Source organism: Pristiophorus japonicus, chromosome 14 (assembly GCF_044704955.1).
Source record: "Pristiophorus japonicus isolate sPriJap1 chromosome 14, sPriJap1.hap1, whole genome shotgun sequence".
In the NCBI taxonomy this organism is placed as follows: Eukaryota; Metazoa; Chordata; class Chondrichthyes; family Pristiophoridae; genus Pristiophorus; species Pristiophorus japonicus.
The window spans coordinates 129,515,433-129,540,758 of NC_091990.1; the positions used below are offsets into that span (position 1 = coordinate 129,515,433).

General features: G+C 43.3%; 1 protein-coding gene across 1 annotated transcript in view; it reads right to left on the reverse strand.

Moving 5' to 3' along the window:
- Window positions 1-25,326, reverse strand: part of sbf2 (SET binding factor 2) — a 715,543-nt gene that overhangs the window by 34,887 nt on the left and 655,330 nt on the right. Inside the window, exons 31-34 of the mRNA XM_070898748.1 lie at window positions 17,160-17,234; window positions 10,298-10,479; window positions 9,350-9,526; window positions 4,813-4,914 (exon numbers count right to left, since the gene is read on the reverse strand). Of these exons, the coding sequence (XP_070754849.1) occupies window positions 4,813-4,914; window positions 9,350-9,526; window positions 10,298-10,479; window positions 17,160-17,234 (536 nt within the window). The remainder of the gene's footprint in view (window positions 1-4,812; window positions 4,915-9,349; window positions 9,527-10,297; window positions 10,480-17,159; window positions 17,235-25,326) is intronic.

Consider the following 25,326-nt stretch of genomic DNA (forward strand, 5'->3'; position numbering starts at 1 on the left):
GCTTAGAACTGCGCAACTCCGTGAGCTGCGCCGACTTTTTAAGAACAAAAACCGCGCCTAAGACTTACCTCGGTATTCTCTCCGCTGCTGGAACATTGCAGGCCCTTGGCGCGGCGCAGCGCAGCACAAGCTGTGGGGGGGCAGAGCCTGGTCCCGGCGCTGAAAACAGTACCGGGACCTCTGCGCATGTGCGCTAGAGTGTGTGCGCATGTGCAATAGCTCCAGGCCGACGATGCTTACATAAGAATTAGGAACAGGAGTAGGCCATCTAGCCCCTCGAGCCTGCTCCGCCATTCAATAAGATCATGGCGGATCTGGCCGTGGACTCAGCTCCACTTACCCGCCCGCTCCCCGTAACCCTTAATTCCCTTATTGGTTAAAAATCTATCGATCTATGACTTGAATACATTCAATGAGCTAGCCTCAACTGCTTCCTTGGGCAGAGAATTCCACAGATTCACAACCCACTGGGAGAAGAAATTCCTTCTCAACTCGGTTTTAAATTGGCTCCCCCGTATTTTGAGGCTGTGCCCCCCTAGTTCTAGTCTCCCCGACCAGTGGAAACAACCTCTGCGCCTCTATCTTGTCTATCCCTTTCATTATTTTAAATGTTTCTATAAGATCACCCCTCATCCTTCTGAACTCCAACGAGTAAAGACCCAGTCTACTCAATCTATCATCATAAGGTAACCCCCTCATCTCCGGAATCAGCCTAGTGAATCGTCTCTGTACCCCCTCCAAAGCCAGTATATCCTTCCTTAAGTAAGGTGACCAAAACTGCACGGAGTACTCCAGGTGCGGCCTTACGAATACCCTATACAATTGCAGCAGGACCTCCCTGCTTTTGTACTCCATCCCTCTCGCAATGAAGGCCAACATTCCATTCGCCTTCCTGATTACCTGCTGCACCTGCAAACTAACTTTTTGGGATTCATGCACAAGGACCCCCAGGTCCCTCTGCACCTCAGCATGTTGTAATTCTCCCCATTCAAATAATATTCCCTTTTACTGTTTTTTTTCCCCCAAGGTGGATGACCTCACACTTTCCGACATTGTATTCCATCTGCCAAACCTTAGCCCATTCGCTTAACCTATCTAAATCTCTTTGCAGCCTCTCTGTGTCCTCTACACAACCCGCTTTCCCACTAATCTTTGTGTCATCTGCAAATTTTATTACACTACACTCTGTCCCCTCTTCCAGGTCATCTATGTATATTGTAAACAGTTGTGGTCCCAGCACTGATCCCTGTGGCACACCACTAACCACCGATTTCCAACCTGAAAAGCACCCATTTATCCCGACTCTCTGCTTTCTGTTCGCCAGCCAATTCTCTATCCATGCGAATACATTTCCTCTGATGCTGTGTGGGAGGGCCCCGAAGCACGCCGCCCCTAGCCCTGGGCTCGCTGGGGCGGTGAAGATCGGACTCAGGCCTCCCTCCTCTTTATTTTCAGCTCCTGCTCCGCCCCCTCCCCCGTTCAGGTCCTCTCCCGCTCTCCCCCCCACCCCACCGTGTTCAGATCCGCTCCCGCTCTCTTCCCCCCCCCACCCCTCGCTGTCAGAAACACAGAAAGACACTGACAGAGACAGAGTGAGACACACCTGGGGGGGGGGGGGGGCATCCCAGCACCGCTGTTGGAGGGCTCCTGGTGCTGCAATCGGTGAGTAGAAACTTAATTTTTTATTTATTGATTTTGTAAATTAAAAAAAAATGTTTTTTGATTGATTCATTGGTTGATTTATTGATGTATTTATCATTTATTATGGCTCTTTATTTGTGACATAAAAGTGACATGTTTCATGTTTGTAAACTCCCTCCCCATCGCTCTTCCTGACGCCTGATGTATAAGTGTAGGCAGGGTTTTTTCTGAGCGTACAAAAATCTACAATTAGTCCATTCTAAGTTAGTTTGGAGTAAGTTTTCGCTGCCTAAACTTGCAAAACAGGCGTAAGTGGCTGGACACGCCCCCTTTTGAAAAAAACCTCTGTTCTAAAATGGAACTATTCTAACTCATTAGAACTGGAGCAAACTAAATGGCGAGAATTGCAATTTCTAAGATGCTCCATTCTAAACTAGTTGCTCCAAAAAAATAGAAGCAACTCAGGCCGAAACTTGACCCCACAGAAACATATTAGGATGGATGAATTAAGATGGGTTGAATGGCCTTCATCAACTGTAATATCTTGTGTTCTTGTGAAAAATCTGATTGCTCAAATATGAATGGATCAAAAGTAGTAAAAAGTACTAATGAAGTAAAAAGTACCAACAGAAAACCAAGCAATCAATTCAATTGTTTTCCAAAGCTACCATTCATAAACCAACAAGTATCACAGAAGTGACCAATCAATTCATTCAAATAACTTATTTGTTGTTCACAGCTACCATTACATAGGATTGCATAGGATATACGACACAGAAACAGGTCATTCGGCTCAATCAGTCCATGGTGGCATTTATGCTCCACTTGAGCCTCCTCCCGTCTTTCCTCATCTAAATCTATCAGCATAACCCTCTATTCCCTCCTCTTAAATGCATCGATACTATTCGCTTCAACCACTCCCTGTGGCAGCGGGTTCCACATTCTCACCACTCTTTGGGTAAAGAATTTTCTTCTGAATTCCCTATTGGATTAGTCACTATATTATATTGATGGCCTCTAGTTATGCTCTTCCCCACAAGTGGAAACATTCTCTCTCTATCCACTCCTATCAACATCTTTCATAATTTTCAAGACTTCTATTAGGTCACCCCTCAGCCTTTTAGCAAGAGAAAAGAGACCCAGCCTGTTCATCCTTTCCTGATATATATACCCTTGTATTGCTGGTATCATCCTTGTAAATCTTCTCTTCACCCTCTCCAGTGCCTCTATATTCTTTTTATAATAGGACAACCAGAACTGTACACAGTACTCACGAAGTGTGGTCTAACCAAGGTTCGATACAGGTTTAGGATAACTTTCCTACTTTAAAATTCTATAGCTCTAGAAATAACCTGTGTCGCAACTTTTAGCGATTTGTGTATTTGTACTCCGAGATCCCTTTGTTCCTCTACCCAAATTAGACTTGCACCCTCCAAGTAATAAGTGACCTCCCTATTCTTCCTACCAAAATGTAATACCTCACATTTGTGTGTGTTGAACTTCATTTGCCAATTATATGCCCATGCTGCAAGTTTATTAATGTCCTCCTGCAATTTGTTGCAGTCCTCCTCAGTTTTGACTATCCTCTCCAATTTGATATCATCTGCAAATTTAGAAATTGTGTTTTCGATTCCAAAGTCTAAATCGTTAATATAAATTGTGAACACAGTGGGCGTAGCACTGATCCTTGTGGAACACCACTACCCACCTTTTACCCCTACTCTCTTCTTTCTGTCTTGAAGCTATCCATTCTGCTACTTGGCTCCTGACTCCGCATTCTCTGACCTTGTTCATTATGGGGTACCTTATCGAAGGCCGATTGAAAATCTAGATAAATTACCATTGACTACTCTCGCTGTTACCTCTTCAAAAAAAATCAATGGGGTCATTTTCTTTATTCACTCAGATCAGTGTTCTTAGCTAAATTACATTTATGACATTCTGTTTGTTTAACAGAAAAATTACACCATTTTGGGACAAGTAAAGTTGGTTATTTAATGTTGCAATTGCCTGCAAAAGATTCCCCCACATAGGCCTGTTCTTTTGTCTGGAGCCAGAGGCAGGCATAGTGGATTTACACCTATTGTGGACAAATTGAGAGAGAGATTTAGTCATTTTTTTTAACCCCATCTCTGGTGGACCGACAAAACCCAAGATGCACATCACCCGAACAACCAAATAGAAAAGGGGGTTTATACCTCCTGTGGAAAATTTCACATGGAGTGCATGGTGACAACTAGCTAGGTAACTTACAAACAACTGTGAGATGTGAATGGTGAAAAACATTATAAAGTTTAAATTTGTTCAATGTTTTATACAGACTAAGTCATAAATAAAAATTCTAAACCAACTGCGTTGCTTGAGAGGAGTTCTTCTGTGTCACTGGGAAGGACCATTGTTTGTGCTGGGGCCATAGAGATGTTCCTGAAGATTTTTGATGCTGTTTTCAGCGTCAGTCAATTATGCCTAATCTATACCAGTTCATGAAGATTGACAGTTGGCAAAATCTCTCTTGGTAGTGCTACATCCATATTTTCAGCAAAAACTACAAATTCACTGTGGGGAAAAAAAGGGCAAAAATATATTTTCTAATCATTTAAGTAATGGAAAACAGTTGGTTCATTCTCCTCCTTTCCCAAAACCTATCAATAATATACTTGCATCTGAAGCCAGTTTTGTGAACTGTTAAATAGTATTACAAATACAGATGTTTGTATCTTTCAATATAAGTAAATAATGTCATATTTTAACCTCATGCCAGTCATGTGATATTATTGCTTCAATAAAGTTCTGTATCACATCAATGGGCAAACTGTTACCATGTCTTTGCTGCAGCAGGATCATTGTAAATTTCAAAAACTACACTCCAGGTGCTGAAATACCCATGCGCAATGCCATGGAGAGCTTGAATACGTAAATAATTACATTTACTGCAATGTAGCACCAGAGCAGCAATATTGAAGTTGCTTAAATGATCAGGCCTATTTTATTGAGATGCACCTCCCTTGCAAAGAAAGTGACAGCAAAATGAAAGAAGAAACTCTGGTTACTTTATTGTATAAACAAAATTCTGATGGAGCATTTTCCAAATTTTAAGCACAATACTGGACCAGGTTCAACTTGTGTGATGTTGGAAATCTTGAAAAGTCTGGAACAAATTTATAAAATTACCTGTGTTGTAATGTCCATGCCATCTTCTAGGCTTACCATCACTGAGGAACCACTCTCAAGCAGCTCTGCTATCACCACAGCTAGTTGCAGTATTCTGTGTATCTGAGAAAGCAAAATTAATACAATGAAGCAATGACATCTACAAGTCGCATGCATCTCCATGTTATCAGACTTACTAAAGACTTACATGATACCAATATAGCAACTGCACTTAACCTGTGTGCTTTATTGTTTTGTCAATATACAACTTGTATTGTGATAGTTTTACTTTAATAGCTCAAATTAGTCCCACCATCAACAACAAACCTGTAACCACTAGTACTTTGACTTGGTGTTACATAGAACAAAATGCTCTCTCCTGACACAACGGAAAATATACTGTCCACAGTTCAAGTGGACCTAGTATAAAAATTTCACCCACCCACCATTACATAGAAACATAGAAAATAGGTGCAGGAGTAGGCCATTCGGCCCTTCGAGCCTGCACCGCCATTCAATGAGTTCATGGCTGAACATGCAACCTCATTACCCCATTCCTGCTTTCTCGCCATACCCCTTGATCCCCCCAGTAGTAAGGACTATATCTAACTCCTTTTTGAATATATTTAGTGAATTGGCCTCAACAACTTTCTGTGGCAGAGAATTCCACAGGTTCACCACTCTCTGGGTGAAGAAGTTTCTCCTCATCTCAGTCCTAAATGGCTTACCCCTTATCCTTAGACTGTGATCCCTGGTTCTGGACTTCCCCAACATTGGGAACATTCTTCCTGCATCTAACCTGTCTAAACCCGTCAGAATTTTAAACGTTTCTATGAGATCCCCTCTCATTCTTCTGAACTTCAGTGAATACAAGCCCAGTTGATCCAGTCTTTCTTGATATGTCAGTCCCACCATCCCGGGAATCAGTCTGGTGAACCTTCGCTGCACTCCCTCAATAACAAGAACATCCTTCCTCAAGTTAGGAGACCAAAACTGTACACAATACTCCAGGTGTGCCTCACCAAGGCCCTGCACAACTGTAGCAATACCTCCCTGCCCCTGTACTCAAATCCCCTCGCTATGAAGGCCAATATGCCATTTGCTTTCTTAACCGCCTGCTGTACCTGCATGCCAACCTTCAATGACTGATGTACCATGACACCCAGGTCTCATTGCACCTCCCCTTTTCCTAATCTGTCACCATTCAGATAATAGTCTGTCTCTCTGTTTTTACCACCAAAGTGGATAACCTCACATTTATCCACATTATACTTCATCTGCCATGCATTTGCCCACTTACCTAACCTATCCAAGTCACTCTGCAGCCTCATAGCATCCTCCTCGCAGCTCACACTGCTACCCAACTTAGTGCCATCCGCAAATTTGGAGATACTACATTTAATCCCCTCGTCCAAGTCATTAATGTACAATGTAAACAGCTGGGGCCCCAGCACAGAACCTTGCGGTACCCCACTAGTCACTGCCTGCCATTCTGAAAAGTACCCATTTACTCCTACTCTTTGCTTCCTGTCTGACAACCAGTTCTCAATCCATGTCAGCACACTACCCCCAATCCCATGTGCTTTAACTTTGCACATTAATCTCTTGTGTGGGACCTTGTCGAAAGCCTTCTGAAAGTCCAAATATACCACATCAACTGGTTCTCCCTTGTCCACTCTACTGGAAACATCCTCAAAAAATTCCAGAAGATTTGTCAAGCATGATTTCCCTTTCACAAATCCATGCTGACTTGGACCTATCATATCACCTCTTTCCAAATGCGCTGCTATGACATCCTTAATAATTGATTCCATCATTTTACCCATTACTGATGTCAGGCTGACTGGTCTATAATTCCCTATTTTCTCTCTCCCTCCTTTTTTAAAAAGTGGGGTTACATTGGCTACCCTCCACTCGATAGGAACTGATCCAGAGTCAATGGAATGTTGGAAAATGACTGTCAATGCATCCGCTATTTCCAAGGCCACCTCCTTAAGTACTCTGGGATGCAGTCCATCAGGCCCTGGGGATTTATCGGCCTTCAATCCCATCAATTTCCCCAACACAATTTCCCGACTAATAAGGATTTCCCTCAGTTTCTCCTTCTTACTAGACCCTCTGACCCCTTTTATATCCGGAAGGTTGTTTGTATCCTCCTTAGTGAATACCGAACCAAAGCACTTGTTCAATTGGTCTGCCATTTCTTTGTTCCCCATTATGACTTCTCCTGATTCTGACTGTTTGTCTTTACTAACCTTTTTCTCTTTACATATCTATAGAAACTTTTGCAGTCCGTATTAAGGTTCCCTGCAAGCTTCCTCTCGTACTCTATTTTCCCTGCCCTAATCAAACCCTTTGTCCTCCTCTGCTGAGTTCTAAATTTCTCCCAGTCCCCAGGTTCACTGCTATTTCTGGCCAATTTGTATGCCACTTCCTTGGCTTTAATACTATCCCTGATTTCCCTTGATAACCACGGTTGAGCCATCTTCCCTTTTTTATTTTTACCCCAGACAGGGATGTACAATTGTTGTAGTTCATCCATGTGGTCTCTAAATGTCTGCCCCTTAAGTATCATTCGCCAATCTATCCTAGCCAATTCACACCTCATACCTTCAAAGTTACCCTTCTTTAAGTTCTGGACCATGGTCTCTGAATTAACTGTTTCATTCTCCATCCTAATGTAGAATTCCACCATATTATGGTCACTCTGCCAAAAGGGGCCTCGCTCAACGAGAGTACTAATTAATCCTCTCTCATTACACAGCACCCAGTCTAAGATGGCCTCCCCCCTAGTTGGTTCCTCGACATATTGGTCTAGAAAACCATCCCTTATGCACTCCAGGAAATCCTCCTCCACCGTATTGCTTCCAGTTTTGTTGGCCCAATCTATATGCATATTAAAGTCACCCATTATAACTGCTGCACCTTTATTGCATGCACCCCTAATTTCCTGTTTGATGCCCTCCCAAACATCACTACTACTGTTTGGAGGTCTGTACACAACTCCCACTAACGTTTTCTGCCCTTTGGTGTTCTGCAGCTCTACCCATATAGATTCCACATCATCCAAGCTAATGTCCTTCCTAACTATTGCATTAATCTCCTCTTTAACCAGCAATGCTACCCCACCTCCTTTTCCTTTTATTCTATCCTTCCTGAATGTTGAATACCCATGGATGTTGAGTTCCCAGCCCTGATCATCCTGGAGCCACGTCTCCGTAATCCCAATCACATCATATCCGTTAACATCTATTTGCACAGTGAATTCATCCACCTTATTACGGATACGCCTTGCATTAAGACACAAAGCCTTCAGGCTTGTTTTTTTTAACAACCTTTGTCCTTTTAGAAATGATGTAGTGTGGCCCTTTTTGTTTCTTGCCTTTGTTTACTCGGCCTTCCACTATTGCTTTTTACCTTTCTACCATCTGTTTCTGACTCCATATTACTTCGTCCTATCTCGCTGCATAGGTTCCCATCCCCCTGCCATATTAGTTTAAACACTCCCGAACTGCATTAGCAAATGTTACCCCCAGGACATCAGTTCCAGTCCTGCCCAAGTGCAGACCGTCCCTTTTGTACAGGTCCCACTTCCCCCAGAACTGGTTCCAATGTCCCAGGAATTTGAATCTCTCCCTCTTGCACCACTGCTCAAGCCACGTATTTATTCTAACTATCCTGCTCCCTCTACTCTGATTAGCACGCGGCACTGGTAGCAATCCAGAGATTACTACCTTTGAAGTCCTACTTTTTAATTTAACTCCTAGCTCCTTAAATTCAGCTTGTAGGACCTCTTCCCGCTTCTTACCTATATCGTTGGTACCTACATGTACCACGACAACTGGCTGTTCACCCTCCCTCTCCAGAATGCTCTGCAGCCGCTCCGAGACATCCTTGACCCTTGCAACAGGGAGGCAACATACCATCCTGGAGTCTCGGTTGCGGCCGCAGAAACTCCTATCTATTCCCCTTACAATACAGTCCCCTATCACTATAGCTCTGCCACTCTTTTTCCCACCCTTCTGTGCAGCAGAGCCAGCTTTACTGACATTCGAATGAACACATTCCATTTAATTTATAAAGCCAATAGACAATGACAAATACACTTTCTGGAATAACTGTGTATTATCAGGTGCGTTCATACATTAAGTAATACATTTACTATTTTCAATGAGGAAGACGGACCAGCTGCATTAACTGTTAGAGAACGGTGAATGCCTCAATTTTGGCAGACATAATTACGTTCAGATTTTTCCTCATACCCTAAATAAAAAGCGAAATACTAATTAAGAGCTATTTATTGGTTTGGACTTAAAATAGCTTCTGCAATGATCAGGCATTATATTTCTTGCTAAATTTGGTTCCAAAAGCACCTTGTCCTAATCTCTTGAGGAGGAAGGAAAGCCAAAAAAACTAAAACGTATTTTCCAAGTTAACATTTTTCTGACGAGTGGAATAGTTCAACATAAACTGCGCCACTGCGTTTGGTGTTTAGCAATTAAGAAAAAATACATTTGCCAAACAATTCTGAGTGATCACCTTTAAATGAATGAATTACCTGCAGCAGCCATTCAGAATCTCCTAGTAACCTGTACAAAGTCATGTCTGCGTCATTAGGGATCGTGCTGGGTACACATGCTCTCATTAGCTTTTTGAAACTGGCTTTCACTTGACGAACATCGCAGTAATCCACAGGTATGAGCTCACAATTAATTGTTAGGTCAAGTTTAAAGCCCTGAGGACAAAAATCATGTTAAGGTCGCTAAAGGTAGTGAAACATGAAACTATTTTAACGATGTTTGCTTGCACAGATACATTGTTAATCTTATTGATTGCAGAGGGTGCACAACACTGGGCAATTGCAAAGGCAAAGGATGAATGGAGTAAAAAAGCACAAAAAAAGAAAAATCTTAAGAAGAAATCCTGGAGACTTTTTTTCCAAGCTTACGTCAGTGCCTCTCGACAGCCAGCTCACAGGCGTGCGAAAGTGACCCAAGGTGACTAATATGCAATTTGAATAACTTTTCCCCAGCCTCCTTGTTGGGAACGAGGTGTGTGGTGAATTGTAGGTGCACATCATTATCCTACCACTTCTCGCCATACTCACCACCTTGGTGCCACAGCTGTTCACGCAACTTTTAAAAATACTCTGTATAGGATGTTTAAAAGTTTCTTCCCCCTTCTATTATTTTTCTCTCCTTATCCGCTACTTTATCTTTTTTTTTTTAATTCAGGCAGGTGCCCCTTTCCCAATTGCAGTAAAAATGTATCTTATAACGTTTACAATCTAATGTAAAAATACCATGTATGATAAATTCAAAAAGCAATGATGCTAATACTGTTGTACTAATTTCTATCTTTGCATATTTAACTTTGCAGTTAATTCAGTGACAACAAAACAACCAACAAAAGTGTAACAGATACTACAAAATTATGATTTTATTCTGGTAAATTTGTATGAAAATAATTAATAAAGAACATATATAGAATTCAGTTTTCATCTTACTCTCAGCTGAGATTTTTCCCCAAACAGGTACAGTGCTGCTTGATGCTTTAGAAGCTGGTTCTGCAGAGAATTGTCATTGCAGGCAGTCACAGGGGATTCCTTTCCTGCTAATCTTGCTCCGACATCAGTGGTTGAAAATTGGGCATTGAAGCGACTGCTGGAACGCAGGCTGGCCCACATACCTGAAGAGAAAAAAATAATCTCAACTTTGAGATATACTAAGTTTATATCTGGGTACCAAACTAAATGCATTTCATTTGTGAAAATAAGGCTGTTCATGAGAGCTGGGCTAGGAAATTACTGTTGGTGATATTAGTGCACGAAAGCGCAATACGTTGATATGGCAATTCCCTATTTGCTATTTTAAAGCAGACACTAATCGCTTTATTTAAAAGGCTTAATAGCACTGTTCGAACATCATACAAACGCTTTTGCCATTCATCTGCTTACAGTGGTTTCTAGCTTTTTGCGAGTCAGTTCTCAACATAAGAACATAAGAATTTGGCCCCTTGAGCCTGCTCCGCCATTTAATAAGATCATGGCTGATCTGATCTTGGGCTAAGCTCCACTTCCCTGCCCACTCCCTATAACCCTTCACTCCCTTATGGTTCAAAAATCTATCTCCACCTTAAATTTATTCAATGACCCAGCCTCCACAACTCTCTGGGGAAAAAAATACGAGATTTACAACCCTCAGAGAAGAAATTCCTCCTCATTTCAGTTCTAAATGGACGACCTCTTATTCTTAAACTATGCCCCCTAGTTCTAGATTCCCCACGAGTGGAAACATCCTCTCAGCATCTATGCGCCTCCCTGGGAGAAGGACCTTCGCGGGCAGAGATTTGGGCTATTTGCCCAACGAATATCCTTCAAACTCTTATGCCTGGTAAAGCAGGCATAAGGCCTGCTTTTACTAACGTAAGAGTTTTAAAAGTTAGAAAAAATAAATATTACTTATTATTTTTATATTAAAAACCCTGCCTATGAAGGTAAGCCTATGTTTAACACTATTAAAAAATTTCAAAAAAATAATTCTTTCAATAAAACATTGACCCCAAGTTTCCACATGATTTGCTCCTGATTTTTAGGAGCAACTGGTGTAGAACGGAGTATCTTAGAAATTGGAATTCTCGTCATTTAATTTGCTCCAGTTCTAGTCAGTTAGAACAGTTTCACTTTGTAACAGAATTTTTTTTTCAAAAGGGGGCGTGTCCGGCCACTTACGCCTGTTTTCAAAGTTTTGTCAGTGAAAACTTACTCCAAACTAACTTAGAATGGAGTAAGTGAAGATTTTTGTACGCTCGAAAAAACCTCGTCTACACTTTACAAAATCAGGTGTAGGTTACAAATCAGGCGTAGGGAATGGGGGGGGGGGGTGGTCTAAAGGGAAGTTTACAAAAATTAAACACTTCAGTTTTACAAATAAAGAGCCATCATCAATAATAAATGATAAATACATCAATAAATCAACCAATAAATGAATCAAAAAAAATTAATAAGAAATCATTTAAAAAAAAAATCAATAAATAAAACATTTTCTACTTACCGACTGCAGCACCAGGAGCCCTCCAACAGCATGCTGGGATGCCCCCCCCCCCCCAGTGTGTCTCTGTCAGTGTCTCTATCTCTCTGTCTGTCTGTGTGTCTCTCATTCTCTGTCTGTCAGTGTCTGTGTTTCTGACAGCGAGGGGAGGGGGAGCAGGGGGGTAGAGGGAGAGATGGGGGGAGCAGAGGGAGAGATGGGTGGAGCAGAGGGAGGGAGGGGGGAGCAGAGTGAGGGAAGGGGGAGGGATGGGGAGAAGGGGGAGGGAGATTGGGGGGGAAGGAGATTGGGGGGGGGAAGGAGATTGGGGGGGAAGGAGATTGGGGGGGAAGGAGATTGGGGGGGAAGGAGATTGGGGGGGAAGGAGATTGGGGGGGAAGGAGATTGGGGGGGAAGGAGATTGGGGGGGAAGGAGATTGGGGGGGGAAGGAGATTGGGGGGGGAAGGAGATTGGGGGGGGAAGGAGATTGGGGGGGGGGAAGGAGATTGGGGGGGGGGAGGAGATTGGGGGGGGGGAAGGAGATTGGGGGGGGGGAAGGAGATTGTTGGGGGGGGAAAGGAGATTGGGGGGGGGGGGAAGGAGATTGGGGGGGGGAAGGAGATTGGGGGGGGGGGAAGGAGATTGGGGGGGGGGGGAAGGAGATTGGGGGGGGGAGGAGATTGGGGGGGGGAAGGAGATTGGGGGGGGGAAGGAGATTGGGGGGGGAAGGAGATTGGGGGGGGGGGAAGGAGATTGGGGGGGGGGGAAGGAGATTGGGGGGGGAAGGAGATTGGGGGGGGGAAGGAGATTGGGGGGGGGGAAGGAGATTGGGGGGGGGGAAGGAGATTGGGGGGGGGGAAGGAGATTGGGGGGGGGAAGGAGATTGGGGGGGGGGGAAAGGAGATTGGGGGGGAAAGGAGATTGGGGGGGAAAGGAGATTGGGGGGGAAAGGAGATTGGGGGGGAAAGGAGATTGGGGGGGAAAGGAGATTGGGGGGGAAAGGAGATTGGGGGGGAAAGGAGATTGGGGGGGGGGGAAGAGAAGGAGATTGGGGGGGGAAGGGGAGGCTGAACGGGCCGGGCCCCGAGACTTCGGGCAGGGCCCGTCCCCAGCACCAGATTTACAGGTAGGTGGCGTTGAGTCGGGTCGGGGGGATGGTGGGAGGGAGGTCGGTTCGGGTCGGGGGGGGGGAGGGAGAGGAAGGTCAGGTCGGGGGAGGGAGGTCAGGTCGGATCCAGTCCAGGGGCGGGGGGGGGGGGGAGGGGGGGAGAGCGGGAGTCGGGTCGGGGTCGGGTCCGGAGGCGGGGGCTGGGGGGGGGGGAAGCGGAAGTCGGATCAGGTCCAGTCCGGGGAGGAAAGCGGGAGTCGGGTCGGTGTCGAGTCCGGTCCGGAGACGGGGGCGGGGGAGCGGGAGTCGGGGCGGGTCCAGTCCGGGGGGTTGGGTCGGGTCCGGGGGCGGGGGGGAAAGCGGGAGTCAGGTCGGTGTCGGGTCCAGAGGCAAGAAGCGGGAGTCGAGTCGGGTCAGGAGCTGGCCGTGGGAGGAGCCTTATTCACGCAGCCCCAGTGAGGCCATTCGGCCAGGGCTAGGGGCTGCGTGCTTCGGCCCCTCCCACACAGTTTTGGGCGCCTGGAGCTACTGCACATGCGCGCCCACTGTAGTGCGCATGTGCAGAGGTCCCGGCACTGTTTTCAGCGCAGGGATCTGGCTCCGCCCCCTACAGCTCGTGCTGCGCTGCGCCAAGGGCCAGAGGACCTGCAGGGAGCTGGAGAATCTGGAGGTTTTTTTTAGGCGCACTTTGTGGCGCGAAAAACGGGTGTTCAGGTCGGGACTGCGCTGTTCTAGGTGCGGCTCGAAACTTGGGCCCATTGAATTTAATTTAATTTCTATTACTTTAAAGTGGTGTTCTTTTTATTTGTGTGTGCATTTTTTTTTGTTTTTAGGGATATTCTCAGTGATAGTAATGGGAGCTCCGATCTGCCATTACTGTGAATGATAATGCTACATTGTGATTGGTGGTTCAGGCCCACGTGATCCCTGGAAGCGCTTACGCTCCTGGGAAGCTTGAGCCTCTGTGCTTGGCTGCGCATCTTGGTCTCGGAGCACAAGTGTTCGTTCCTCCAGGAACGCCAGGTACTTTCATAAATTTTTGGCCCAATACCATGGAATGGGATGAAAATAACAATTTCCAAAATTATAGGAGATTTCCCATGGAATGCTCAGATGCAGAAGTGAAGAGGTAGTGCACATCTCCAGACGAAGAATTTGGAAAGAAGTCAATAAGAGCTGTAGGGCAATTATTTTTTGTTTGGCTTCCAGAAAATAAATAAATTGTTGTCCTTACCCACTGCAACTAGTTAGATAAACACCAGAGCTGCTTAGATAAATCGTGTGAACAATGGCTGTTTTTGAACTTCGACTATAAATACATCATCGGTGATATAATCAACCCCCGTCTCTTCTGATGTGAAAAGGCACTTAAAATAGATTTGATGATAATCTTACCTCAAAAAAGGTTCTAAAGACTAGCATTTTTTGAAATAATTTGGAAAAATAATTTTTTGTTTTCCTTACCCACTGATGCATAAATAAATCTTTATGTGAACAAGCACGGTTTTCAAATTCTCTCCCTGAAGTAAAATTAAGCACTTGAATAGTTTTCCTGTTAAAACGTATAGGGAGTTTTGATCATATTTCCAATAATAAAGTCTATATAATTTAATATCTTTGCGCATGAATTTGGCAGTCATCCTTAAATGTTAGATGCTGCTGGCTGCTTCCCCAAGCTGTGGGGAATATACATTGGTCTCGTATGCAAAAGGTCACTTTGAAGGCATCATTCCAAGGTATCCTTTCCCAACACCTATTTGCTTAGGTGTCATTCTGTTCAATTTGGAAAGCTTGACAAATTGTTGGTTATAGACCTTACTGTATGTGGGAAAACATTATTTTGAGTCATGTTAATGGCTAACTAATTTATATTATGAGAGATACATTTTTCATGGCCTACAGTTTCAGTTTTATCTTCAAAGAATCTTGAATGGTATATTTGAGGCTGCCTTTCTCCGAATTAGAAGTCAACAACAACAAAAACTTGCATTTATATAATGTCTTTAATGTAGAGAAATGATCCGAGGCGCTTCACAGGAGTATTATGAGATAAAACAATTTGACACCGAGCCGTATAAGTAGAAATTATCGTAGGTGACCAAAAGAGATAGGTTTTAAGGAACGTCTTGAAGGAGGAAAGAGAGGTAGAGAGGTGGAGAGGTTTAGGGAGGGAGTTCCAAAGCTTGGGGCCTAGGCAACAGAAGGCACGGCCACCAATAATTGAGTGATTATAATCAGGGATGCTCAAGAGGGCAGAATTAGAGGGGCGTAGCCATCTCGGGGGGATTGTGGGGCTGGAGGAGATTACAAAGATAGGGAGGGGCGAAGCTATGGAGGGATCTAAAAATAAGGATGAGAATTTTGAAATCGAGGCATTGCTTAATCGGAAGCCAATGTAGGTCATTGAGCACAGGGGTGCTGGGTGAGCGGGACTTGGTGCGAATTAGGACACAAGCAGCTGAGTTTTGGATCACCTCTTGTTAACGTTGGGTAGAATGTGGGATGCCAGCCAAGAGTGCGTTGGAATAGTCAAGTCTAGAGGTAACATAATAGTGCAGGGCAGAGATACCTGGTAGAAAACAGCCATTAAAAGATAAAGGAGCATATTTCGAGGGTCAGGTTTATAGTGAATGTTAGCCATTGTTGTTTTTGCTATTTTGAGGAGAATAATAAAGTCTGTAAGTCTACTGTTTGTCTTAACATGCTTCATTATTTATCCATCAGTTCTGATGAAAGACCTGAAACTTTAACTCTGTTTCTCTCTCCACAAATGCTACCTGACTGCTGAGTATTTCCAGCATTTTCTGTTTTTATTTCAGATTCCTAGTATCTGCAGTGTTTTGCTTTTGTCATTTATCCATTTACTGTGAATAAACCTAATACAGGGTAGTACATAGCCTAAGCTACAGTCTGACAGAGTCTTTACACTTCTGCCTAGTGAAGTTAAGGAGATCGTGTGCAAGTACGTGGTACACCCAGTAAACAGGAATATAGTGACAATTGTCTACAATTTCTGACCTGCGTTACCTTGATATTGGGCAAGTAAAGGCACACTCTGGGAATGATCTATGATGTTGAATCTGAGGAAAATGTGCAGCATAAGTATCCCAAAACTTAACACCTTAACTTAAAAATGCTCCCAAGTTCAAGTTTCAGTTTATTCTGAAATCATTTCAGAGTCAATTAAGAGTCAACCACATTGGAGTGGAACTGGAGTCACATATAGACCGGACCAGATAAGGACATCATGTTTCCTTCTCTAAAGGACATTAGTCATAGAAATTTTAGTTAACAAGAAAATGGTGCAGTATTGAGTAGGGAATGCTGGTGTTTGTGAATATTGGTGACAGCACTATTGCAATGGTGCCCAGGTTCTGGTAGCATTGGGGAGGAGATACTCGGGTCTGATTATATTAAAAACTATGCACTAATATAATGAAAACATTCTTTTTGTGCGTGTGTGATATCACACTTAATTATGGGCAGATTTAACTCGGCAAATTTTTTTGCAGTGGATTGGCTTAATTTCAATTTTTGTTAAAAAGAGAGAAGTAAAACCAGTCATTGGGAATATATAGGGAAACACTCTGACCAAAATAATACAGGATTCAAAACATCTTTAGCCTATCACTTAAAAATAACTTTAGCAATTACACTGAAAAAAGATGTCTTTTGAAACAGCACATCATCTGTCCCACTGTGAGCAGTATATCTGCTAACAAATATGAATTAGCCACATTTATTGTATAGCATTGCATAATATATGTTAAAGAATTTTGTAAATTCTACATTTCATCTGAAACATTTCATCATGTGAACAGGACAGTAACAAATCAGTTAAAAAATTTTTTTAAGATGCTGCAGAGAAAGAATCTAAAATAATTTGATGCATGCAATAAGTGTTAGATGTGGCTTAGTGATATTTATTTCCTGAAAAAGTTTTGGCCGGGAAACCACTGCTTACATTTATGTGGTCTAACCACAATCTAAGACACATGACTTGTACCATGACAAATGACATGCTTTCCATCTTCATAATTAGAGGATGTTGTCAATGAGGGAAAAGTATGATATGAATTCACAGGAGACACTGATGAATTAACCTTTAGGTTGCTGAGTACACAGTAGAGATAAATTATTGGGAGCCTAACTGTTAACTCAGTTGTTGCTTGAACAAGATGGAGAAGAACATGAGTGTGGTCAGGACATAAGAATACATACAGTACAGTACCTTGGTTGAAGACTCTTCCCTTAACGGTATTCTTTTGCTGAGAATGAGTGAACAGCTTATCCCTGTACCCAAGTACTGGCGGATCATAGCAATGACAGAGAAAGAATTTGCAGAAATTTTAGTATGAAAATCAAGTTGATCCCAAAATTGTAAGCAATAAGATACAGAACAAAATTAGGACTGTGCCAATAGATGGAGGCCCTGAAGTTCATTGGGTCGTGGTCCTAATGGTTACGTTGGGATCGCTCCCACCAATGACCTCCAGAACTCACCCCGCCTATGTTTGCAGGCAGGGGGGAGGCGCAATCAGTGGGAAGGCGCTTACCTCATTTTCATGGATTTGGCAGGCACAAGCATCACTTCATGAGCGTTTACTGCATCTGATTTCCCATGCCGGCCAGAAACTATGGCGTCCATCTGCCAGAGGGGGGTGGATGTTATCTAGCCCCCCGCACCCCCCACCTCTCCAATCCTGCCAATGGTTTTATCAGAGGATGATCTGGTGTATTTAATTTTTTTTTTAAAATGTAAAACTCTGAGGGTCCAACCCGCTTGCCTGGCCTGGACTCCACTGGTGGGACCCATTTGTGCCTTTGTAAAGGTCGGCATATCTCCATTCATTTGGCTTACTGGCCAAAACTACCATGCTGGACGGCACTGGAGGCCAGTAACTCTAAACTTACAGATTCCCCATCCATACCTGGCTCTACCTCAGCCATCATTTTCTGTGTAAGGGGTGGATAGAAGTTTCGTCCCCTACAAGGCATCGAGGAAACATTTAAAATTTGTGGGACCTGGCGCAACCAGGTCTTGGTTGTTTTCATGGAGTTATGGCAGAAGACTGGCAGAAACCCAGAGGAACTTTGGAGTCAATGAACTGATTATATTTCTAATTAAAAACTTTGATTAGTAAATCAAGTTTGTCATATGGTTAATTGATCACGTCAATAATTAATAACTATGAATACCTGAACAATTGGTTGGCACAGCTCTAAATCCATTAAGCATGCAATACAGAAACAAACCACCAAATAGATTTAACACAAAACATGCAAATCTGCAGCCACAATTTTACAAAATCAATTATTGTGCAAATTTACAATTATAATTAAGATTGATATTTTACAATGCAGAATTGTGGGAATATAAATATCAAAGTAAAATGAACAAAATGTGGTGATTATATTAACAATCCCAATTCTGATTGTTAAAAAATTAAAATTAACTGGAAATTACACAAGATTATTATTTTAACCAGAATATATAATTTTGTGATGCTGTATACATTTTTAAAAAGATTCCGACACAACCTTTTAAGCTCTAACAGCTCTTATGGCTCTTGCTATTCATCAGGCCGCAGAAAAATCTATAATCCCTGGGTTGACCATTTTTAGAGCCCTAAGCCCATGCTAAAAGATCACATTTTACAGTAATGCTTCACAGATATCAAAAGTAGCTTATGCTAAAATAATAGTACATATAGATGGAAAAGATTTTAAAATGAAAATACTTTTGAGAAACATTGGGCCTGAAATTCTAAGAAATTTTTGATGATGTAGTTCTGATTAGGGAAGTAGAATTTGGGGCACAAGCCATAGAACTCAGATATGTCAGTTACACCCATTCTAAAATACGCGCTAAATTCTGGGAGAATTGGCTACTGGCAGATGATGTGCCTGCCCCAAAGTGTTCCATTCATGCAAACTACAGGATAATGAGAGAAAAAGCTACTGCCCAAAGATTCTTCTATTTACACCAGAATTAATGTTATACAGTGCATACCTCTTGTACGAAGTGATCGCCACCCCAGTCAGAAACAGGTTCAGCTGTCACTTGAAAGAATTCAGCAAATCAGCGTTCACTGAACTAGCCAACACCCTGTGCCACAAGTCAACTATTCTCAGAGAAACATATCATCTCCTTACATCTAACCTAGTTCTGCCTTTACATTACTTGAGATTGTGATCCTTTTTCTCCCTAACCTATTTAGTTGCAATAAATTGTCTACGTAAACACAATCTAATCCCTTCATCATCTTATAAACCTCAATCAAATCACCCCTATGTCTAGGCTTCTCTAAAATGTGGAGACCCAGCTCTTTGAGCCTATCTTGGAAACTAAGATGCTTTAAACTGGGAATTAATTTGTCAATTGTATTCAGGTGGTGGATATTAATTGGGTGTTAACTGTATTCAGGTGGTGGATATTAATTGGGGACACACTTGTGTTCATATATATGGGAGCAGGCTCATGAAGGAAGAAATATCTTATCTTGGGGGTGCACGGTATGCAATGTGTCTCTGTAAATAAAGGCTTGTACATGACTGAAGACTAGGCTCTAGTATTCTATTCGTCACCACCTAGCTATTTTACAATCTTGTGGCTCTCCCCTGTACTCTTTCCAAAGCCTCAATATCACCCACCATGTGAGAAGGCCAAAACTGGATACGGTATTCTAACTGAGGCCAAACCAAGGTCTTGTACAAGATAAGTAGTATGGTCTTTCCCCATAGCCCTGCAAATTTTTCCTATACAAGTATATATCCAATTCCCTTTTGAAAGTTAATACTGAATCTGCTTCTGCCACCGTTTCAGGCAGTGCATTCCAGATCATAACTCGCTGTGTAAAAAAAAAAAATTCTCATCATCGCCCCTCTAGTTCTTTTGCCAATGATCTCAAACCTGTACCCTCTGGTTACTGGCCCTCCTGCCAGTGGAAGCAGCTTCTCCTCATTTGCTCAAACAAAAGCCCTTATCATTTTGAACAACCCTACTAAATCTCCTCTTCACCTTCTCTGCTCCAAGGAGAACAATCCCAGTTTCTCCAATCTCTCCACATAATTAAAGTCCCTCATCCCTGGTATCATTCTGGTAAATCTCCTCTGCACCTCTGAGGCCTTGACATCCTTTCTAAAGAGTGGTGCCCAGAATTGGACAAAATACTCCAGCTGAGGCCTAACCAATGATTTATAAAGGTTTAGCACAACTTCCTTGTTTTTGTACTGTATGCCGAGGATTCGTATGCTTTTTTAACATCCGAACCAGCAGCCCTATCTAGTTTAAGGTTCCTAATTCGATCTAAAACAATATGCTCACGCACAACAACAATAACTTGTATTTATATCGTGCCTTTTAATTAGTGAAACATCCCAAGGCGCTTCACAGGAAAAAATTTGACACCAAGCCATATAAGTAGAAATTAGTGCAGGTGACCAACAGCGTGGTCTAAAAGATAAGTTTTAAGGAGAGTCTTGAAGGAGGAAAGAGAGGCGGAGAGGTGGAGAGGTTTAGGGCACGGAGTTCCAGAGCTTGGGGCCTAGGCAATAGAAGGCACGACCACCAATGGTTGAGCGATTATAATTAGGGATGCTCAAGAGGGCAGAATTAGAGGAGTGCAGACATCTCGGGAGGGGGCTGTGGGGCTGGAGGAGATGAGAGAGATAGGGAGGGGCGAGGATTTTGAAATCGAGGCATTGCTTAACCGGAAGCCAATGTAGGTCAGCAAGCACAGGGGTGATGGGTGAGCGGGACTTGGTGCGAGTTAGGTCAGGACACGGGCTGCCGAGTTTTGGATCACCTCTAGTTTACGTAGGGTAGAATGAGGGAGGCCAGCCAGGAGTGCGTTGGAATAGTCAAGTCTAGAGGTAACAAAGGCATGGATGAGGGCTTCAGCAGCGGATGATTACTTTAATATTAACAGTTTTATTGTTAACAAGTCCATTTAATTCCCTGAAGTGTGTCATTCATTTCTTCAATCGGGCTGCCCCCTTCATTGCTCAAATTGTCTGCTTCCTCCAGTGCTGCTCTTTGGTTTTAAATCCTGCTGCAGCATCAGGTCTCTGCCTCTCTTCCAGGTATTTTCTCGCAATTTATGATGGTCTTAATGCCATGACCTCAAGGTGAAAGTCCTGCTCTGCCTCAGTTCTGATGGCACAATGGTGCTGTCAGAATTGTAGGCCAGTTATATTGTTTTGCCTGCTTTTTATCTTATTCCCTATTCTTTTTCTATATTATTTTCCATATTACTATTTCAACTTTTAATTAAGATTTATTTTTTAAGCTTACTTTGTTTTTCCAAAATAAACATATTTTTCTGTGTATCTAAAGACCTGCTCTCGATCTACAGGTGGGACCAACATCTCTCACAGCTGATCCTCAACTGGCTGAAAACGATTTGCAAGGTTCATTTTCCACCAACTTGAGAATCAGATCATCAATATTACAACTGGCCACCTTATTAGACAGCCTAGTACAAATTTTGACACTTTCCTGGCTGTCCTTCCAAAGCTTTGCAGGATCCTAGGTGCATAAGTATACTGAGATAAAATGTCTTGACAGCAGCAGTCCAAGAGATAAAACCGAGTGTTCGAAAATTCGAGATCCTAAATTTATATCTTAAAACTTAACGAGTAAAATTCTATTGTTCCCCTCTTTCCGCACGAACTGTTCCACTGGGTAATACAAAGAGTACGGTTAACATGCACCCAATGTTATCAGGTGGAAAGGTAAAACTGTAGGCATATATTCCAGTTATTTTTGTTTGTTAATTGCTCCTGTGAAGTGCCTTACTACATGAAAGGTGCTATATAAATGCATTTTAATTATAAAACAATGGTCACAACATTAATGTTACTTGCATAGAGCTCCTGTTTTTCAGAAGAACAAAGGAATATTTCCCCCATGTAGTGAAAATTCTTGGGCACATTGTTGACAATTTTGAGGTCATGGCCACTAATGTAATGTGCACACAAGTTGGAGCCCTTACCCAATCTCTTTCTTAACAAACTGTTATAATAATAATTTTTTCTATATAGCCAAGCAGGTTGACGTGCCACTTATTTTGCTGGGCAAGGAATCCAGAGGCCTGGACTAATGATCCAGAGACAGGAGTTCAAATCCCAGCACTGTAGCTGGGGAATTTAAATTCAGTTAATTAATTAAATAAATCAGAAATAAAAAGCTTGTGTAATGATGATTGTTGTAAAAACCTATTTGGTTCATTAAAGTCCTTTAGGGAAGGAAATCTGCCATTCTTATCTGGTCTGGCCTATATGTGACTCCAGACCCACAGCTATGTGGTTGACTTTTAACTATCCTCTGAAATGGCCTAGCAAGCCACTCAGTTGTATCAAACCATTACGAAATACCATAAGAATAAAAAAAACTGGATGGCCCACTCAGCATCGACCTGGGCACTGGATTCGGACACAACTGGATTCGGGCACACCCAGCCCAGTCGACCCTGCTAAGTCCTCCTCACTAACATCTGGGGACTTGTGCCAGAATTGGAGGAGAGCTATCCCACAGACTAGTTAAGCAACAGCCTGATATAGTCATACTTACAGAATCATACCTTTCAGCCAACGTCCTAAACTCCTCCTTCACCATCCCTGTGTATTTCCTATCCCATCGTCAGGACAAACCCACCAGAGTTTGTGGCACAGTAGTATACAGACGGGAAAGCAGCAGCTCTGGGAGTTCTCAACATTGATTCCAGACTCCATGAAGTCCATTGGCATCAGGTCAAACATGGACAAAGAAACTATCTGCTGATTACCACCTACCGCTGATGAATCAGTACTCCACTTGGATGAAGCACTGAGGGTAGCAAAGGCACAGAATGTACCCTGGGTGGGGAACTTCAAAGTCTATCGCCAACAGTGTCTCGACAGCACCACTGCTGACTGAGCTGGCCAAGTCCAGAAGAATGTAGCTAGCTGCCAGTCTGGGCCTGCAGCAGATGGTGAGAGAACCAACACAAGGGGAAAAACCTACTTGATCTTGTCCTCACCAATCTACCTATCCCATATGCATCCATCCACGACAGCATTGGTAGCATCGACTATCGCACAGTCCTTGTGGAAACCAAGTCCCGTCTTCACACTTAGGACACCCTCCATCATTTTGTGTGGCACTATCATCGTGCTAAATTGGATAGATTCAAAACAGACCTTGTACTCAAAACTGGACATCCATGACATGCTATGGGCCATCAGCAGCAGCAGAATTATATTCCACCACAATCTGTCACCTCATGGCCTGGCATTTCCTCATTCTACCATTACCATCAAGCCAGGGGACCAACCCTAGTTCAATGAGGAGTGTAGAAGAGCAAGCCAGGAGCAGAACCAGGCATAGCTAAAAAAAAGTTACCAACGTGGTGAAATACGACATTCATGCGAAACAGCAGAATCATGCTAAAAGCAGAGCTAAGCGATCCCACAACCAATAGATTAGATCAAAGCTCTGCAGTCCTGCCACATCCAGTATTGGATGGTGATGGACAATTAATCAACTAATGGGAGGTGGAGGCTCCATGAATACCCCCATCCTCAATGATGCCGGAGCCCAGCACGTGAATGCAAAAGACAAAGCTGAAGCAATTGCAACCACCTTCCATCTGGCTGATGATCCATCTCGGCCTCCTCCTAAGGTCCCAACCATCATTGAAGTCAGTCTTCAGCTAATTCAATTCACTCCATCAGATATCAAGAAATGGCTGAGCGCTGTATATACAGCAAAGGCTATGAGCTTCAACAACATCCCGGCTGCACTGCTGAAGACTAGCCATGCCTCTAGCCAAGCAATTCCAGTACAGCTACAACAATGGCAAGGTGGAAAATTGCCCAGGTATGTCCTGTCCACAAAAAGCAGGACAAATCCAATCCAACCAATTACAACCCCCATCGGTCTACTGTTAATCATCAGCAAAGTGATGGAAGGGGTCGTCTACAGGGCTATCAAGTGGCACTTACCCATCAATAATCTGTTCACCGATGTTCCGTTTGGGTTCCGCCAGGACCACTCAGTTCCAGACCTCATAATATAGCCTTGGTCCAAACGTGGACAAAAGAACTGAATTCCAGAGATGAGGGGAGCATGACTGGCCTTGACATCAAGGCAGCATTTGACCGAGTGTGGCATCAAGGAGCCGTAATAAAATTGAAGTCAATGGGAATTGGGGGAAATCTCTCCACTGGCTGGAGTCATACCGAGCACAAAGGAAGATGGTTGTGGTTGTTGGAGGCCAATCATTTCAGCCCCAGGACATTGCTGCAGGAGTTCCTCAGGGCAGTGTCCTAGGCCCAACCATCTTCATCAATGACCGTCCTTCACCATAACATCAGAGGTGGGGATGTTCACTGATGATTGCAGAGTGTTAAGTTATCTTTGCAACTCCTCAGATAATGAAGCAGTTCATGCCCGAGTGCAGCAAAACCAGGACAATGTATGGTACAAACATTCATGCCACACAAGTGCCAGACAATAACCATTTCCAACAACCGAAAGACTAACCACCTCCCCATGACATTCAATGCCATTACCATCATAGCATCCCCCATCATCAACATCTTGGGGGTCACCATTGGCCAGAAGCTTAACTGGACCAGCCACATAAATACTATGGCTACAAGAGCAGGTCAGAGGCTGGGTATTCTGTGGTGAGTGACTCACCTCATGATTTCGCAAAGCCTTTCCACCATCTACAATTCAGGAGTGTGATGGAATACTCTCCACTTTCCTGGATAAGTGCAGCTCCAACAACACTCAAGAAGCTTGACACCATCCAGGACAAAACAGCTCACTTGACTAGCACCCCATCCACAACCTTAAACATTCACTCCTTCCATCACCGGCGCACCGTGCCTGCAATGTGTACCATCTCCAAGATGCACTGCAGCAACTCGCCAAGGTTTCTTCGATAACACCTCTGCCATCTCGAAGGACAAGGGCAGCAGGCGCATGGGAACACCACCACCTCCAAGTTCCCCTCCAAGTCACACACCATCCTGACTTGGAAATATATCGCCGTTCCTTCATTGCTACTGGGTCAAAATCCTGGAACTCCCTACCTAATGTGGGAGCACTTCATCACACAGACTGCAGAGGTTCAAGAAGGTGGCTCACCATCACCTTCTCAAGGGCAGTCAGGGATGGCCAATAAATGCTGGCCTTGGTAACATCTGAGGGACGAATAAAAAAAATGGATGCATCATATGTTTGAAAACTGAGCTCAGAAACTGTGATAAATTCATGGCTGAAAATGAACCTGCTACCATGAAACGGCATTTTGAAGTTTAAAAAATAGGTTATGTGCAGAAAATAGCAAATGATTTTAGTACTTCTAGTTTTTGGGGGGTAATTTTTTGGGTAAGTGTCCCTTACT